This window comes from Plectropomus leopardus, chromosome 3 (genome assembly GCF_026936395.1).
Source record: "Plectropomus leopardus strain MGB_pleo_1.0 chromosome 3, ASM2693639v1, whole genome shotgun sequence".
In the NCBI taxonomy this organism is placed as follows: domain Eukaryota; kingdom Metazoa; phylum Chordata; class Actinopteri; order Perciformes; family Serranidae; genus Plectropomus; species Plectropomus leopardus.
Window position 1 is genome coordinate 6,935,319 of NC_142178.1, and position 16,254 is coordinate 6,951,572.

Consider the following 16,254-nt stretch of genomic DNA (forward strand, 5'->3'; position numbering starts at 1 on the left):
AGTGAAACACATATGTATCAGGTTTTAATAGACAACAGCTCAGTTCAGACAATGACTGGATTAGTTAAGTGGAAATGGGGCGATACCCTGGCTGTGAAGTCCACAGCAGCTCCTCTGTTCAGCAACAGGGTGGAGACATTCACGTTACCATAGTGAGCCGCGATGTGCAGAGGGGTAAACCCGCTCTGTTCGGGACAGACGAGGAGACAGGAGGGGACGAGAGAGGGAGAGGAAAAGAGGGTGGAGGACACAAAGAGGAAGAAACAGAAGATTGGTTGAAACAGCAGGTGAAGAAAAAGGAGAACAGTTGCAAAGGAAGAGCGAAATAAAATGAAACGAGAGGATAAATACATAAAAGCAAGAACAAAAGAAAGCCAGGAAGAATGAAATAAAGACAAAGGAAGAATAAATTAAAGCAAAGAAAGAAAGCAAAAAAGAGAAAGAAAGAAAGAAAGAGAGAAAAAGAAAAAGAGAAAAAGTAAGAGACAAAGAAAGAAAAAATGAAAGAAAGACAAAGGAAGAATAAATTTAAGCAAAGAACGAAAGAAAAGAGAAAGAGAAAGAAAGAAAAAATGAAAGAAAAAGAAAAAAGGGGAAATGAAAAGAATGAGAAAAAGCCAGACGAATGAAAGAAAGACAAAGGAAGAATAAATTAAAGGAAAGAAAGAAAGCAAAGAAAAAGAGAAAGAAAGAAAAATTAAAGAAAAAGAGAAAAAGAAAAAGAGTAAAAGAAAGCAAGGAAGAATGAAAGAAAGACAAAGGAAGAATAAATTAAAGCGAAGAAAGAAAGCAAAGAAAAAGAGAAAGAGAAAAAAGAAAAAGAGACAAAGAAAGACAGAAAGAAAGAAAGAAAGAAAGAAAGAAAGAAAGAAAGAAAGAAAGAAAGAAAGAAAGAACAACAGAAAGATTTTTTTTCTGACAGAAAAGAAACCTGACTCTAGTGAAGCAGCATTACGATGAGGCAGCATGCTGAAAAAAGAAACTAGACACATCGGTGTAAGAAGAAGCATAAAAAAATGAGCAAACCTCAAAATAGCACAGGCAATACATAATGCATGCAAAAACCCTGTCATTCTGCCATGCTTGCTGGAAAAAAAAGGTGAAAAAAAATCAAAGCAGTTTGGTTTTTGAAAATCAAAAGTTCAACGTAAAGGACATTAAAAACCAAAACTGAAATACACAAAGCAACAATGCACTATGTGTATCTGGCTGCTTGGACAGACAGATGGACATAAAGCTATATCTACAGCACACAGTCGTAGGTGGGTTCACTCCTTACCTTCCCATTCTGATAGACATGGTGCAATTTAATTAAGAAACAGAGTTAACTTAAAGATCAACAATGTGTTTCAGAGAGGAAAAAACAATGCAGTCATCATGCTCAGAGGTACACATGCTGAAGGTTATGCAGAGAAAAAGCATGAAATAAAGAAGTGAAATTTGACTGGAATGCTGAGAGCATCACAAATCTGTAACGCTAAAACATTTTAAAGAGTGATTCATTAATCTAAAATAAAAGTTGTAAAAGAAATAATCTGTCATTAAAATGCGATAAACTAACATTCTCATGGGATCTTTTAATACAACACAATGTCTTATGCTGTCCGCCATGCAGGTGTGTGTGGTACAGCATAGTCAGCTGCATGCATTCATATTAATTTTACATAATAGTGACATGCAGGACCTCACAAGTCCTTGTTAAATGAGAGGAGAAGTCAGGAAAAAGAGCTCAAAGTGATGGCCAGAAGTGACAAAAAATTGGAATTAAATGAGGAATTGATAGTCTGTATACCTCCGTGGTTCTATTGACCATCATCTGGTTAGGATGCATAGAGAGAGAAAGGGGGGATAGGGTGTAGGGTTGTTAGGGAAAGGGCTTATTACCACGTTCACATAAAACAAAGGGTAAGTTTACACAAATAGAAAACAAAAGGCAAAGAAGAGGAAGGAAACAACGCAGCATTCTGAGAGAGGCTCTGTCTATTAATATTATCATATTCTCTAATAGCAGGCAAATGATCGATAAAATGAATAAAAGTGTCAACATGAAAAATCATCCATTCAGTCTGATGCATTATCACACACTTCCTGCCTCTCTCTCTCTGTTTGTAATCACACTCTCCCCGGCTTTTCTGTTCCTGTTCGTAGCTCTCTCCACTTCCATCTGGCACTCCACCTTCACCCCTCCTCCTCCCTCCATTAATTCATCCCCTCGTCCCTCACCTTAGACTGGACGTCGGCGTTGTGATCGTTCTGCAGCAGCAGTGCGGCGGACTTTGTGTCGTCTTTGCGGGCGGCGATGTGCAGGGCCGGGAGGCGGACCTTACCCTTGGTGTCATGCTCTAGCAGCAGGGAGACCACTGAGTTGTGGCCCTGCTGGAGAGCGATGGCGAGCGGAGTGAAGCCATCCTGGAGGAGCAGAGAAGAAGAAACAAGAAATTAGAAGTACCTCCTCGCTGTTGTATGCCTCCTGGAACCAGTGAAGTTGCAGTTAGAGTTCACATCCATGGCTGCCCGGAGTCATATAGAGCCATGAAAGTTGATAAAGCTTCACATATGTTGTAACAAAGAGGCTACATATTCTAAAACAGGAATGCCAGCACATGTCTTCATTTTGGGCTTTGACCTTTAAACTTGAAACTTTGAATAAAAAATATCATCATTTCCTAATATAATTTTATTAGACATTTATGCGAAATGTTTTCATAATTAGTGTATGAGTTCTTATGTTATGGCCAAAAACATGTTTTGTAAGGTCACAGTGACCTTTGACCACCAAATTCTTATCAGATTACCCTTAAATCCAAGTAGATGTTTGTGCCAAATTTGAGGAAATTCCCTTAAGGTCTTCTTGAGATGTCATGTTAATGAGAATGAAACAAACCATTGACCTTTGACCATCAAAATCTAAGAGGTCATTACTGAGTCAAAGTAGACATTTGTGCCAAAGTTGAAGAAATTCCCTCAAGGCATTCTTGTGATATTGTGTGAATCAAATGGGAGTACAACCCAAAAGCATAATGCCTCTGGCCACAGCTATTAAAATAGGAATTTCGCCATATAAGTTAGTATTTGGCATCATAATTCAACACATATACAGGTGCTTTACACACAAACATACCTCTGTTGCAATGCTTTGGTTTCCATCATTTTCTAATATGTACCGCACCACCTCCAGGTGATTCTCCTGGGCTGCCATGTAGAGCGGAGTGAAGCCATTCTGTAGAGGCAGATGTATACAGTACATACATGAACACACTCATAATGTACATGTACGTCCGTGGCTCTGAAGTTAAATGCTCTTTTATGCTTCATCTAGTCACTTTTGGTCATTGAAAGGCTTCTTACCTGTGACTGAGAGTTGACATCTGCTCCTCTCTTTACCAGTAGTCTGACGACTTCTTTTTGTCCAGCCAGTGAGGCAATATGGAGGGCAGTGTTTCCTTTCTGCAGGGAAAAACAGGGTTAAGGTCATCAACTAAGTGTGCATCCTGTGTGGATGTGAGTATAAAAAGTGTGTTGAGTATCCATACTGAGTGAGAGCGATGCTGCCAGCGGGAGTTAAACCAGCTGCAATGTTGTCCCTCCAGGCAACTGAACAACGTCAATGTATATCTATTAAAAGTGCATTAAAAGTGCTTATTTTTGCCGATAACAGGCAACAGTTGTTATCGTAGGGTCTGGTAACTTAAGGAAAGGATCTCTACAGAGAAAGACCTTTTTGTCAAAGAGTAAGATCCTTTTTGTTTACTCAGAAACAACCCAGAAACTGCCATCACCAAATAAGCCAGACTCAATTTAAATATACAGTAATTTAAGTGTGTATAGAGCCAGCATATTTTCCCATCTAGAGACAGTGGATTTATCAACCAAACCAGAGTTGTTGATTGTTTGAACAGTGGAAATATAAACCAAGACTGAGTTTTGTTTTTGGTTCTATGACTTTAAACAAAGCCTGCTTTATGACAATAAAACAATGTTGTTGTTTTTTTTCACCTTGAGTCTAGGGGGATTGAGTATAGTATTTTTGTGGCTGTATCTCTTTTATAATAAGAATTACTGCCATGCAGTTGTATACCTCGATGCATCAGTAAAGTTACACAATTTAATGCATGTGCGTAACAACATGGATGCATCACACACATCTTAATCCCCCGCAGAACAGAAGATCTGTACAATCATCACAGGTTCAAGGTGGACACTCAAGCTTATGAGATGATGTTGAGTAATGGCCAGCAAAGTACCTGTGCAAAATATTATGATCTCACAGTGAAGTTGATCTCTAACATCTTGGATATAAAATGTCAGCACTTCATCTTTTTATTCATTTGTGTGAAATTTTGTCACAATTAGTGCATGAATTCTTGAGTTATGATCAAAAACTTGTTCTGTGAGGTCACAGTGACCTTAACCTTTGACTTTCTATCACCAAATTCTACTCAGTTCATTGTTAAGTAAAAGTTAATGTAAATGTCAAAATTGAAGAAATTCCCTGATGGCATTCTTGAGATATCACACATACAAAAATGGGATGCACAAGGTCACAGTGACCTTGACATCTGACCTTCAGCCACCAAAATCTAATCAGGTCATCTTTGAGTCTGATTGGATGTTTGTATAACATTTGAAGAAATTCCCTCATGGTGTTCTTGAAATGAACACCATGAGGGAAATGGGATGGATGTACAGACAGACAGCCCAAAAACATAATGCCTCTGGCCTTGGCTATCGCCAGTGCAATGTTGTCATAATGTTGCCATACCTTTAGAATAATAATCTGAGCCCATCAGTGGCAAAAATGAGCACTTTTAGTAGATTGACTGTGCTGAATTGCCCACAGGGATTAAATGACAGCGCTTCAAAAATTGTTCCAAATACTCACTTAGACACAAAAACATGGGGAAATAGTTCCCAGGTTGAAAAATACCAAAGTTACCCATTAATATCAAAGGCTAAATTCCTGTCAATCCAAGGACATTGGCAGCAAGGTGCCAGATTTTTGGCCAGCTGTTTACTGTTGCTAGCTGTTAAACCTGACACGTTAGACTCCCACAGAGTCACATGACAAACTCACTCACTCTAATCCCTCCCTCTCATTTACAGTAAAGGTGGAATATCAAGTCCGAGTGCACTGTGACCTTTTTTTTAAAGACCCTTTTCAAAGCTGATGTTGGCAAAAACGATTAAAATCTTGTTTTTAATCTTAATGTAAATTAAAAGAAGCAATCAACAAAAAAAAAAAAATTAGAAATTAACACAACGTTTATATTGGACTTGTTGAAAATTTGGTTATTATAAATATATATATAGTTAGAAACTCCTCTCACATGACTCTCTTCAACTTAAATCACCCTCAGTTCCACCACCCTCCTTGTGTATCAAGTTTCATAGTTCAGGAGTGAAGCAGTGATTTAGTACATCTGATACCGCTACATATTACTTCTATTCATGTGCACTGCTTCTTGTCATCTCCTCCTTTCTCTTTCGAGTCACCCGGCTATCACTGTCATCCCTCCCTCCTTTCTTTTTTCCACATGTAGGACTAAAGATCAACTGGTATCTGGAAAATTAATATGGAATAACTAACAACTAACATAATATTACCGTAGTGTGTGTGTGTGTGTGTGTGTGTGTGTGTGTGTGTGTGTGTGTGTGTGTGTGTGTGTGTGTGTGTGTGTGTGTGTGTGTGTGTATACCTTGGTGGAAGAGTCAACAGGTGCTCCCCTCTCCAATAGTTCCTCCACTAAGTCCTTGTGTCCCTCCTTTGCTGCCAGGTGTAGTGCGTTAAGACCATTCTGGAGAGAAAACAAAAAGCAAACATAAGTCTTCAAGAGAACACGTAGTATCGTGATTATTGCATAACTGAGTGGTGCTCACGGAATTACATTACGGACATGCATACTTCCTTTGTGAAGCCTAATGTAAAGTTGCTGAAGTCTTGACGCTTCATACTGTTATGAAGTAACAATGTAAAAAGCTGTACTTATTACAATTCACTGTATGCTACTGTGTACATCTTATGTCATATATGGGTGTGGTCAATATTACATTAGGACATAGTTACACCTATTAATGTCGTTTTTCCTTTGTATTTTTTTTATGTCATTTGGGTTAAAAGAACAAAAATGTGATTTTTTATATTTTCTATTTAATTTCATTTTATTGTATTTTAACAGATCACATACTTTTTTTGATTTAGGCTGAGATGGCCTTTCCTGATATTTATAAAACAAAGAAAAAAAGATCAAAATTACAAACCGTTTACTGTTAAAATGCTTGTAATATGTTACTACACAACATATATCAGTGTGTTGCCATGTAATCAGTTGTACTACCAGTACTACATTACATCTCAGACATGGTGAAAAATCTTTCTGATATATTTTTTTCATTAAAATATATAATGGAATAACAATAAATATATGGTGTAAATAACAATGACTATTCATCCCTACATCTACATCTGTACATCTATCAACAGACTAACTTCCTCTAGGAGATGAACTGAAAAGGCAGAAAGGCACGAGGACACTGTGACATCAAGAGGATTATTTTTTAGCATCACATACCTAAACCAAAGGGTGAGATAGCTCAGTCAGGATGAGTTCAAGATGAGTCGGGATAAGTTCTACACAGGTTTTATTAAGATATTGTGATTTAAAATTTACTCAACCAAATGGCTGAGCAGAAAGTTAAAGGAATATCGTCATTGCATGTCAAATAGGCACTTTTACATCAATTTTACATCAAAGGAATTCTGACAGCAGCGTAATGTACATTTTATAAAATGTCAAAAACAACAACAAAAAGATAGAAAAGGACAGAGATGCTTATTTGCAGAAATGTTTTGGGATATCAACACCCACTGACTCAAACACAAGAGGCAAGTGAGAGAAAATATCAGGTTTTTCCCTCAGGAAGCTTGTGTGTGAGATTTACATTAAAAGGCCACTGATCCATCAACAAGAGCTACAGGTTAGGAGCAGCACGAGAAGAGGAGAGGAGAGTGTAAATGCTTCACACTGACACACACAATCACAGGCAGGACAACTTATGTGTTTTTACAACACCCATGCAGAAATATATTTCCTCTGAGACAAACACATGAACACACAAAGCGATTCACCTCGTCTTCATCTTCTTCCATTCTGCGCCGTGTCTCTCTGAAACTACTAGAGTAACTTAAACCTTGGTTTTATCCTTTCAGTTCCCTCCTGTTTTCAAACCAAATGTCAGTCTCTCTCCGCTATTCTTTCCTTTTTTGTGCCTGCTTTTCGTAAATCTTTCTTTGCTCTTTTCTATTTTTTGCCTTCCTAAGTGGTACACTAAGCTGGATTTAGAAGTGATGGAGCCTCTTTCCACTACCCTCCTGGTTTAGATCCAAGCTTCTAGGCCTGTCTTCCTTCTTTCTCCCCTCCCTGCAGGGAGCCACCGTGCCTCGGGCTCTGAAAGCTCTCCTGGCACTGATGTAAAAGCGGAGCCGTGATGTTGCTTACACCTCTATCTCCTTCCTTCCCTGGCGCACATACAACACACATGCACACACACACGCGTGCGTGCGTTCTCTCTCTGAGTCGTCAAATGCCAAACAGTCAAAGGGGTGTCATATTTCTGCACAGTCATAGAGGGTATGTAGGACACAGCGCACACACACAAACATGGATACTCATATTTAGAAGCTGCTGAAAATGCCAACCTTTCAAAAAGAAAAAAAAGGGCATTCCTCAGAGGCCAAAGTATGTCTGTGAGTGTCTGGTCAAGTGTATCACTGTGTTACAGATATGTGACATGGCTTTAAAAGGTGAACATGAGAGCCACCATCACATCCAAGACCACTTAAAAGAATAAATACACGTCTTTATGCAATAAGTTCTTATGGAACTATAATATGACTTGTATTTCCTCATCATGACAAGTGACAATCGGCCTCAGATTAGAAAGCTAACTTGTTTGGTTAGGCAAGGGCAAGTGGTCACGATTAAGTCATCTGAAGAGCTATTTCAAACAACATAACTAACATACTACAAACATTTTATTTTGGTTGCAGTAACACAGCACATCAACACATACCACATAGACACTAGGCTGCAATTACTGTTTATTCTTATGTAAGAGAGAGATGTATATATATATATATAATAAAATGTTAAAGTCTTCTAACTCTTCAGTTAATATTAACCACATACTTGATTTCAGGCATCTAATCAAAAACCTATTTTAAAAACCCATTGACTTCAGGACAAGGGAACTAGGAGTCATAAATGCTAACTCATTTCCAAGTTTTAGGGCTCATTCCTAGAACACTCAATATTTAAAAATTAGACTTAATTCACAATTTCCTAGAACCCAAATGTCACAATGTAGTAAATGACTTAAACAATTAGTCAATCATCATATTTTTTGTTGATACATGTTTGGTTGATCATTTAGTTGACCAACCATTTCTGCACAATCATGGATATCGACATTCATAAAGTTGAGTTTCAGCTTTAGCAGTCAGCCGTCACGGCGGACGCACTGACACAGCAAGAATTATGCAATCTTTTTACAGAGTTTCAATCACATTTCAACCATTAGGTATTCCAGGAGAGACAGGCGAAACCCACAATGGACCCACACATACACACTCTCTGTCACACAAACTGATCTAAATCTCCTTTTCCTCTGAGCTGTAAGTGGAAGCTTCATTTAGCTAATGGACGCTCAGCCCAACACAGTGATCCCTGGCAGTTTGTAGTGCTTCCTGGCAGGAGGGACGCTGCTGAGCTCCGTCCGCCGCAGATTAATATTCCCGCCCCTCTGACTGCTGACCTTTGATATAGTCACGCATGGTAATAAATGGTCACGTTTATTTGGTGTCGTTTTATAGGCCAAAGTGTCAGGCGGGATGAAAGTTGGAGGAAAAAAGAGAAAATAATGTAAATGCATGCAGATTAAAGAGCAATATCACTCACCAAGGATTAACATTTGGGTAGATTAGAGAGGGGAGTCTGGCCTTAAATTGTGAGAACATGGAAACAGCTCACATACACACAAAAAAGAACACACTCATATGGAACAAGCTCTCTCTCACACACACACAGATAAGCCAAAAATGGACAAATATTAAAGTATAAACTCAGAAAAACACACTTATGTGGTCTCAAAGTCACACAGGTCAAAGCTGGTAGCTGGAGTTATGTGTAAGGCAGGTGTTTTATTTATCTCACTTACTCACTGCAACAGTTTGAGAGTAGGTTTGGCAGACAGGGAGTGTATCTCTTCCTCTCCTTCTCTTTAACAAACTTGGACAGCCCTCCGCCCTTGAAGCCAAACTGGCCCTCACCACCCTGTTGCTGCTTTCTAGGATCTGACGCTTCAGTTAGCAACTAAAACACACCGCCACAGGCAACAAGGGCAAATTCCTGCGTGACCTTCCAGATTCTCTTGTAGTCTTCCAGATGTAGAGTTTGACCTCAGTCAAGAATCATCTAACGATATCTGTTAGTATTAATTTTTGGATACATTTCCTGGATCCTCTCTGAAAACACTATGGAATTCTATTTGTATTTTGGATATTAAACTATGACTCATTTAATTATGAGAATAGGATGTGTTTCCATGACATGTGAAATGAACAGTGCTGATTTTATCCAAGTAATAACAATGCAAACTAGGCTTTGGTGGTATCTTTATATATATATATATATATATAAATATACCTTCATATCTTACAGATATTTTATCAGGGTATACGATGCATGACGGTATACATGCAAAAAAATAAACAAACATACACGGATCAGCCAAAGCATCAAAACCACTGGCTGTTCAAGTGAATAACTTTTCTCATGTCATTACAATGCAATGTGGACCTAAGGTTTGTCCACTTCAAACATTCAACTAAACACCACTGCAGAGGAAGTACCTCCCTCATGGCAATGGCCATCCACAATGAAAGTGGTGACCCCAGCAGGACAATGCACCATGCCATACCATAAAAAAACTGCTCAGGAATAGCCCGTGGAATGTGACAAAAAGCTTAAGGCATCAACCTGGTCACCAAATACCCCAGATCCCAATCTGATTGAGCATCCGTGAGAAGTGCTGGTAACACAACTCACAACCAACAAGACTTAAAGGATCGGTCAACACCTTGGCACCAGACACCACAGGACGCCTCCAGAGGTCCAATGTTTATGCCTCAACAGGTCTGGGCCAAGTCCAATCCAAGGAGGCCCCACAGTGAATCATGGGTACCTCTAGGGTACCAGCATGTCCAACAAGTGCTATATCTAATTGGGTTCTAGAGAATTTGGAAGCTAAGTCGATGCCTTGAGCTCCCAAGCTCTCTTGGTCCATTCCTGAGCATGTTTTTATGCAGTATCATGGTGCATTGTCCAACTGTGGATGCCGCCAGCATTGGGGAGTGTTGTTGCCATGAAGGAGGGGTGTTCTTGGTCTTTAATGGTGTTTGGGTGGGTGAAGCACATTAAATGGCATCCATATGAATGCTAGGACTAAAGGTTTCCCAGCCAAACATTCAATTATAATAGGATGATTAGTGTTACTCACTTCACCAGTCAGTGGTTTTAATGTTGTGGCTGATCGGTTTATCTGCTGAGCGACTGGTGACAGAAGTAACTGAAGTACTAATAAACTGCTTTTGCAGTTGGAAGACATCTCAACATAAAGTTATATGTGCCCAAACAGGGGCAGAGGCATTTTACCTTTCTACTAGTCCTGTAACATTATCCCCACCACTTGCAGTCACCATCTTTATAAGTTCAGCTGTCTGTTCCACCAGTAGAGACTGACCTCTGGTAGCACATGCTGTGCAATACATCACCATAATATAGCACCTCTATATTATCTAAATAAGAAAGATAAGGTTCTATATTTTTGACAGTATTAAAAATCGTACCTTCAGGATTTCTAAATACATCAGTATACCCTTATACATAGATACCTCCGAGGCCTAATGATAATATTTTCAAATAGGTGACTGAGTTACAGTAATTCAATCTGTACAGTTCCATAATTTTAAAGTCAATGCACATTAATTGATTGTTACATTTTTCGATTCAAATAACTACAAGTCTGTTGTTGCTCTCACCAACAAAGCTCAGACTCCATACACTGCGATGCTGACAACACTATTATAGATAATGGTTCTGTAATTGTGTGGAGTGCTTTTCCACTGACATGATTCTGATCCACTCATTTCCCTGAGAGCAATTCTGCTGCTAATCACAGGTAACAAAATACCTCTGAATCATCATGTAGGCCTCCTTTCACCGAGGCAGATGTGGAAATTGGCATCTCTTTGAAAAATCATTAAGGTTCAAATGGCATCATATCTACTCATATGCCAATTAAAACTGTCAGGATGGTCATAATAACAGTGTGTGGAGTGAGGAAACACTCCTCATCTGCATCATACATACTGTCAAACAACATGCCTGGAAGAGTATTGCAAGTACTGGACTTGTCAGAATGTGTGTATGTATGTGTGTAAGCTTGTGATAACATTTAAGCATGTGTAGTCAGAAAAAGACATGGATGCATGCACACATTCATATGCACACATTCATATGCACACGTGATTTGAATATTGAATGGGGCCATTAAAAACAACACTTGTGTGTTCAAGAATACTTGTCTTCAGATTTTGAGGTTGAAAAGCTTATCAATGTACGCTTAGGAATAAATTTCAAGGAAGATGCAGGGCACACGTCTCCTTTAATATTTAGAAAAATGCATATTTGTCCACCTCAAAAAAGCATTAAGAAGTAGCACAGGACTTTTCTTTTGACAAAGTTTGACATTTAAACCATAAAATGATGCAGAAAAAATGCACAAATCGGTGCATAAACATTGATCAGAATGCAGGAAATCAAGGGTTTAATGTTCAAAATTTTCTGTCAGAGGACCCACGAACAATCTGTTTCATATGTGTCCCCCCAATGTTAAAACAAAACCTACACCCTTGATTGCACTTTTGTGCGTGTGATCCATGTGATCACTTCTAATCAAATAAAATGAACTACAGTTATCTGCTTAAGGGAAAGATCATTTGAGCTGAGTGGTATTTATCTCTTGTGACTCTCTAATAAACACATCTATTGTGTTACAGGATATTGACCACTCCCTCTTATAAACAGTCACATCCATACACACACACATGCACACACACAAGGAAAGTGAGAGCATCAGGGGGATATATATGAAAATGTCACTTGCATTTTTGGGCACTTATGAGGGCTCAAGTGTGATCATCTGACCCCTGACAGATACTATGAAGGGCAGGGTTCTCCTGTTGCAGGGAGGGATCTCTGTGTGTGTGTTTGTGTTTTTGCATGTTTGTGTATGTGTGTGTGTGTGTGTGTGTGTGTGTGTGTGTGTGTGTGTGTGTTTGTGCGCGCATGGAATCACAGCCCTGAATAGTCAAGCCTCTCCTCTGGTATTACCCAAAACAAAAGCCATGGTGCCTGTGACAACAAATAGTAGAGCTCTGGGTGGGCAGTTGCAACTTCCTGTCTGCCAACCAGTTACAGCTCAATGTATAAATAGCTGCAATTAAACTGCAGGAGAATTACAAAGGCCAAAGCAATGGGAGTACAAAATGCAACACACACACACACACACACACACACACACACACACACACAGATAGAGTCACACGTAGGCACCCTCCTTAAAGCTACCTTGTGACTACTGTAAATCACACTGGCATGGACAGAGCAGGGGGGGACTGAGATCTAAAGGGGAAGTATTTCACACCCCCCAAAATCCCACCTCCTCAGTGGAATGTGGGTGAGGGTGGGTGTGGGGGGGGGGCAGCTGTCAGAGGGACGTAGAGCCGTCACACAGGGCTGAGATTGGAGGGCAGAATGGCTGTGGTGGAGGAAGAGGAGGGGAGTAATGGTAGATGTGAGGCTGGTTATGATCCTGTGAGGGCGGCCTGGCAGGTTAAAGAATGCGCTGAGGGAGCACAGTTGTGTGATGCCACTGTGACACAGCAGAGTTAAGGTTAGAGTCGGCAGGTTTGACAGACAGAGCGGTTGACAGCTCTGACCTACTTCTGTGACAGTAGCATGCTCTTATGTTAGTACCAGCATATTTGCACCACAAGCCAATTTTAGAAACCAATTCTGGACAGATGTGGTCATGTTTATTATTCATAATGCAGACAATACTGCAAAAAAGAAGCAAAGTGCTATTGTATGTATGCTATAGCTGCTGTCGAATGGACATATTTATCAGTTAAGTCAAAAACTAGATTTTGCTTGTTTTCCTTGACTACAAATACCATCATTTTGCTGACAGGATCTAGAATCCAATTGATTACAACACCATGAATAATAAAAAAGAAGTTTAAGTAATACCGTTTGTCATTAAGTCAAAGGCTTAAGACTTAAGACTAAATCTTCCTTGACTTGTTGACCTTAAATTGTGCTCTTAATGAGTTTTGCTGCACAGTGGACATCACATAGCGGACATCATACAGTGGACATCACACAATGGTGTGAGCGACAGCAGAAACGAAACGCCATCAAAGTTTCCTTACCTGGTTACAAGTGCTGATGTCTACTCCATTTTTCAGGAAATCGAGGACTTTGTCTATGTTTCCAGCTCTAGCAGCCCGCAGGAAACTGGTGTTACTGTCAGACTGGAGAGATTAAGAGAAAAGAGGCCGGTATTACAAACAGGACCACAAGCATGCTTTTATTATTGGTTTCATCAACTTATATGTACTAATATGTAAAAAAATATATATATATGTAAAAAGTATACAGTATTGGTTTGTTTAAAACATATTTAGACCAGACTGCATTATGCAAATAATGTTGTGCATATGAACTTTTAAACACAGCACATACACAAAGCTATTATCGCCGCCTGGTGACTGTATGCCCTTGCCAACCAATCAAGTTGTACTCTACATCCATGTGTGTCCAGACTCATATGTAGCCATGACAATAGACAATGCTACAAATATGAATGTTACTGCAAAAACGCTATAAATTCTAAAACATAACATGTTTTGTGAGGTCACAGTGATCTTTGACCTTTGACCATCAAGGTCTAATCAGTTTATCCGTGAGTCCAAATGGACATTGGTGCTAAATCTGAGGAAATACCTTCAAGGTGTTCTTGAGATACCACATTCACAAGAATAAGATGGGTGGACAATCCACATACATAAAGCCTCCCGCCATGGATGTCACCATGCCGAGGCATAAAACAATATTTCAATTTTCTTTCATAGGGAATTCTGCTTTTTATTAGATAGTACAACTGAAAAAGACGAGAAAGGGAGGAAGAGGAAGACACAGAGCAAAGGGCCCTGAGTCAGAAAAAAACCTGTGCAGCTGCAACAAACTCAGCCTGCAGGCTCTACCAGATAAGCTACCAGGGCATGCCTTCCTAACCAATCCACCTAAGAAAGAAATAATATTTTTTTGATTTTCCTTTTTTTTTAATATGTACTAGTTTTTAATTTTATTATTTCAAGTGATTTTTTAGCCCCATTTTTTCATCTTAATTCCATTTACATACACATCTGCATTTAAAAACAAAATCGAAGGATGGAAGTAGCTTTTTATTGTTGTCCATGATTTCAATATGTTGGATATAAAAAGCTTACATAGATTTCAAAAGTGTTTTACAGTTCTATGGAAGACTTCCTGCTTGTATCAATAGATTGTCTGAGTAGGCTATTCTAAATTTAGCCAGCAGACATCTAGGCTGCACAAGCAGCTGCAACACGCGCACGCACGCACACACACACACACACACACACACACACACACACACACACACACACACACACACACACACACACACACAAACACAAACTCTCTACGTTTCGCTGTATTTGTGAAATGCACCAATTGGATTTGAAGTTTCATGCTGAATTCATCAAAAATGTTTACATGTACACAGAGAGGATTTTTTCTAGAGTTAAACAGTTAATCTTATATTAAAGCTGACTGTAACAATGCAATAAGATAACAATGCATTTTAAACTTAAGTGAAGATTATCTAAAATTGTATTTAGGAAAATAAAAGTTGGCAAATAAAAAAAAAATTATTCATGTATTACTATTGTAATTTGCATAGACCAACAAATGTGCAACTATTACGCTGTTAGAGCTGTAAATAACTTTTTTTATCAGATAATCCAGCGATTATTTTTTCGAGTAATTAATTATTCGTTTGGTCCCTAAAAAATCTGAAAATAATAAAAAGTGCACAACATTTCTTATAAAGCAAGAACTTATGTAAGCAAGCAGGTGTTTTGTCCAAATGACACTCAAAACCCCAAAGAATTAAGTTCATTGTCACAAACAGTAAGACAAAGAAATATTCTCATCCGATTTGATGAAGTTTCTGATGATCACCTTATCGATTTATCATCATAATGAGCAATTACAAAGATATCACCTCATCAAATGCATTGAGCTTCTATTTTGCAAAATGAAAGCCAAACTAGATTTGCAAAGATTAACTGGCTGAATTGATAATAGAGTGTTGACAAAATTTTAAACTGTTGTTAGAGGCATTAAGACAATAATGTGCCAGTCAAACCCCACTGGGTGTTAACTTGTGAGGTCAACATAATCAGCTCCTCATCGCTCGTCTGTGATGAGACCACACCCCTGCGTGGGATCAAGGGTCAAATGTCTCGCGTGGGATGTCACCACACACTCACAGACACAATCACCAGCAGCACAGCAGAGAGATTAACACAATATGCTTCCTTGAACACTCCTTCTACATAATAGAAAACCCATAAGCTGATAAACCATGTTTCACTCCACCTCTTACCAGGGGTTCATCTGCTTCAGCTCCACAGTCAGCAGCTCCGTAGTAGTCAGTGTGATGGTTTAAATCATTGTCGCTACCGGCTTTTTTCGAAGCTTTATCTGATCCACAAGCCTGACATGTTGCTGCGTTGCCCATGGTTACCATCCAAAGTCAAAGCATCAGTTAACAACTTCTAGACTATACCTACAAATTGTGGCCTCTCTTCACTCACTGTCTGGTATTCTATCGTCCAATCCTTGTAAGTTCTCACTTGGTGTCCTGTAGGTAAAAGCCTCTCTGGTCCACTTTCCACTTAGTTGCATCAATCAATCTTATGATCCATTAAATCCATCCATGTCTTACGTACTATTACCACCACTCTTTCCCCTCTCTGTGTCCTTTCATTCCTTGTCCAGCAAACACTCTACCACCTTGAATACCTCTGCCTCTGTCTTAGTGTGT

The 16,254-nt window shown here is 39.1% G+C and overlaps 1 protein-coding gene across 7 annotated transcripts in view; it reads right to left on the reverse strand.

Annotated features, from left to right (window-relative positions):
- The window catches only part of ank2a (ankyrin 2a, neuronal), a 109,787-nt gene that overhangs the window by 69,795 nt on the left and 23,738 nt on the right, over window positions 1-16,254 (reverse strand). For 3 of the 7 annotated variants that reach the window (XM_088075439.1, XM_088075440.1, XM_088075437.1), the window contains exons 2-8: window positions 13,550-13,651; window positions 5,697-5,795; window positions 3,349-3,447; window positions 3,122-3,220; window positions 2,224-2,409; window positions 1,793-1,816; window positions 87-185 (exon numbers count right to left, since the gene is read on the reverse strand). In XM_088075439.1, coding sequence (XP_087931565.1) covers window positions 87-185; window positions 1,793-1,816; window positions 2,224-2,409; window positions 3,122-3,220; window positions 3,349-3,447; window positions 5,697-5,795; window positions 13,550-13,651 — 708 coding nt within the window. Of the gene's footprint in view, window positions 1-86; window positions 186-1,792; window positions 1,817-2,223; window positions 2,410-3,121; window positions 3,221-3,348; window positions 3,448-5,696; window positions 5,796-7,126; window positions 7,406-13,549; window positions 13,652-16,254 lie in introns of those variants that run through there. The other 4 variants (XM_088075443.1, XM_088075438.1, XM_088075442.1 and 1 more) reach the window with 3 other exon arrangements.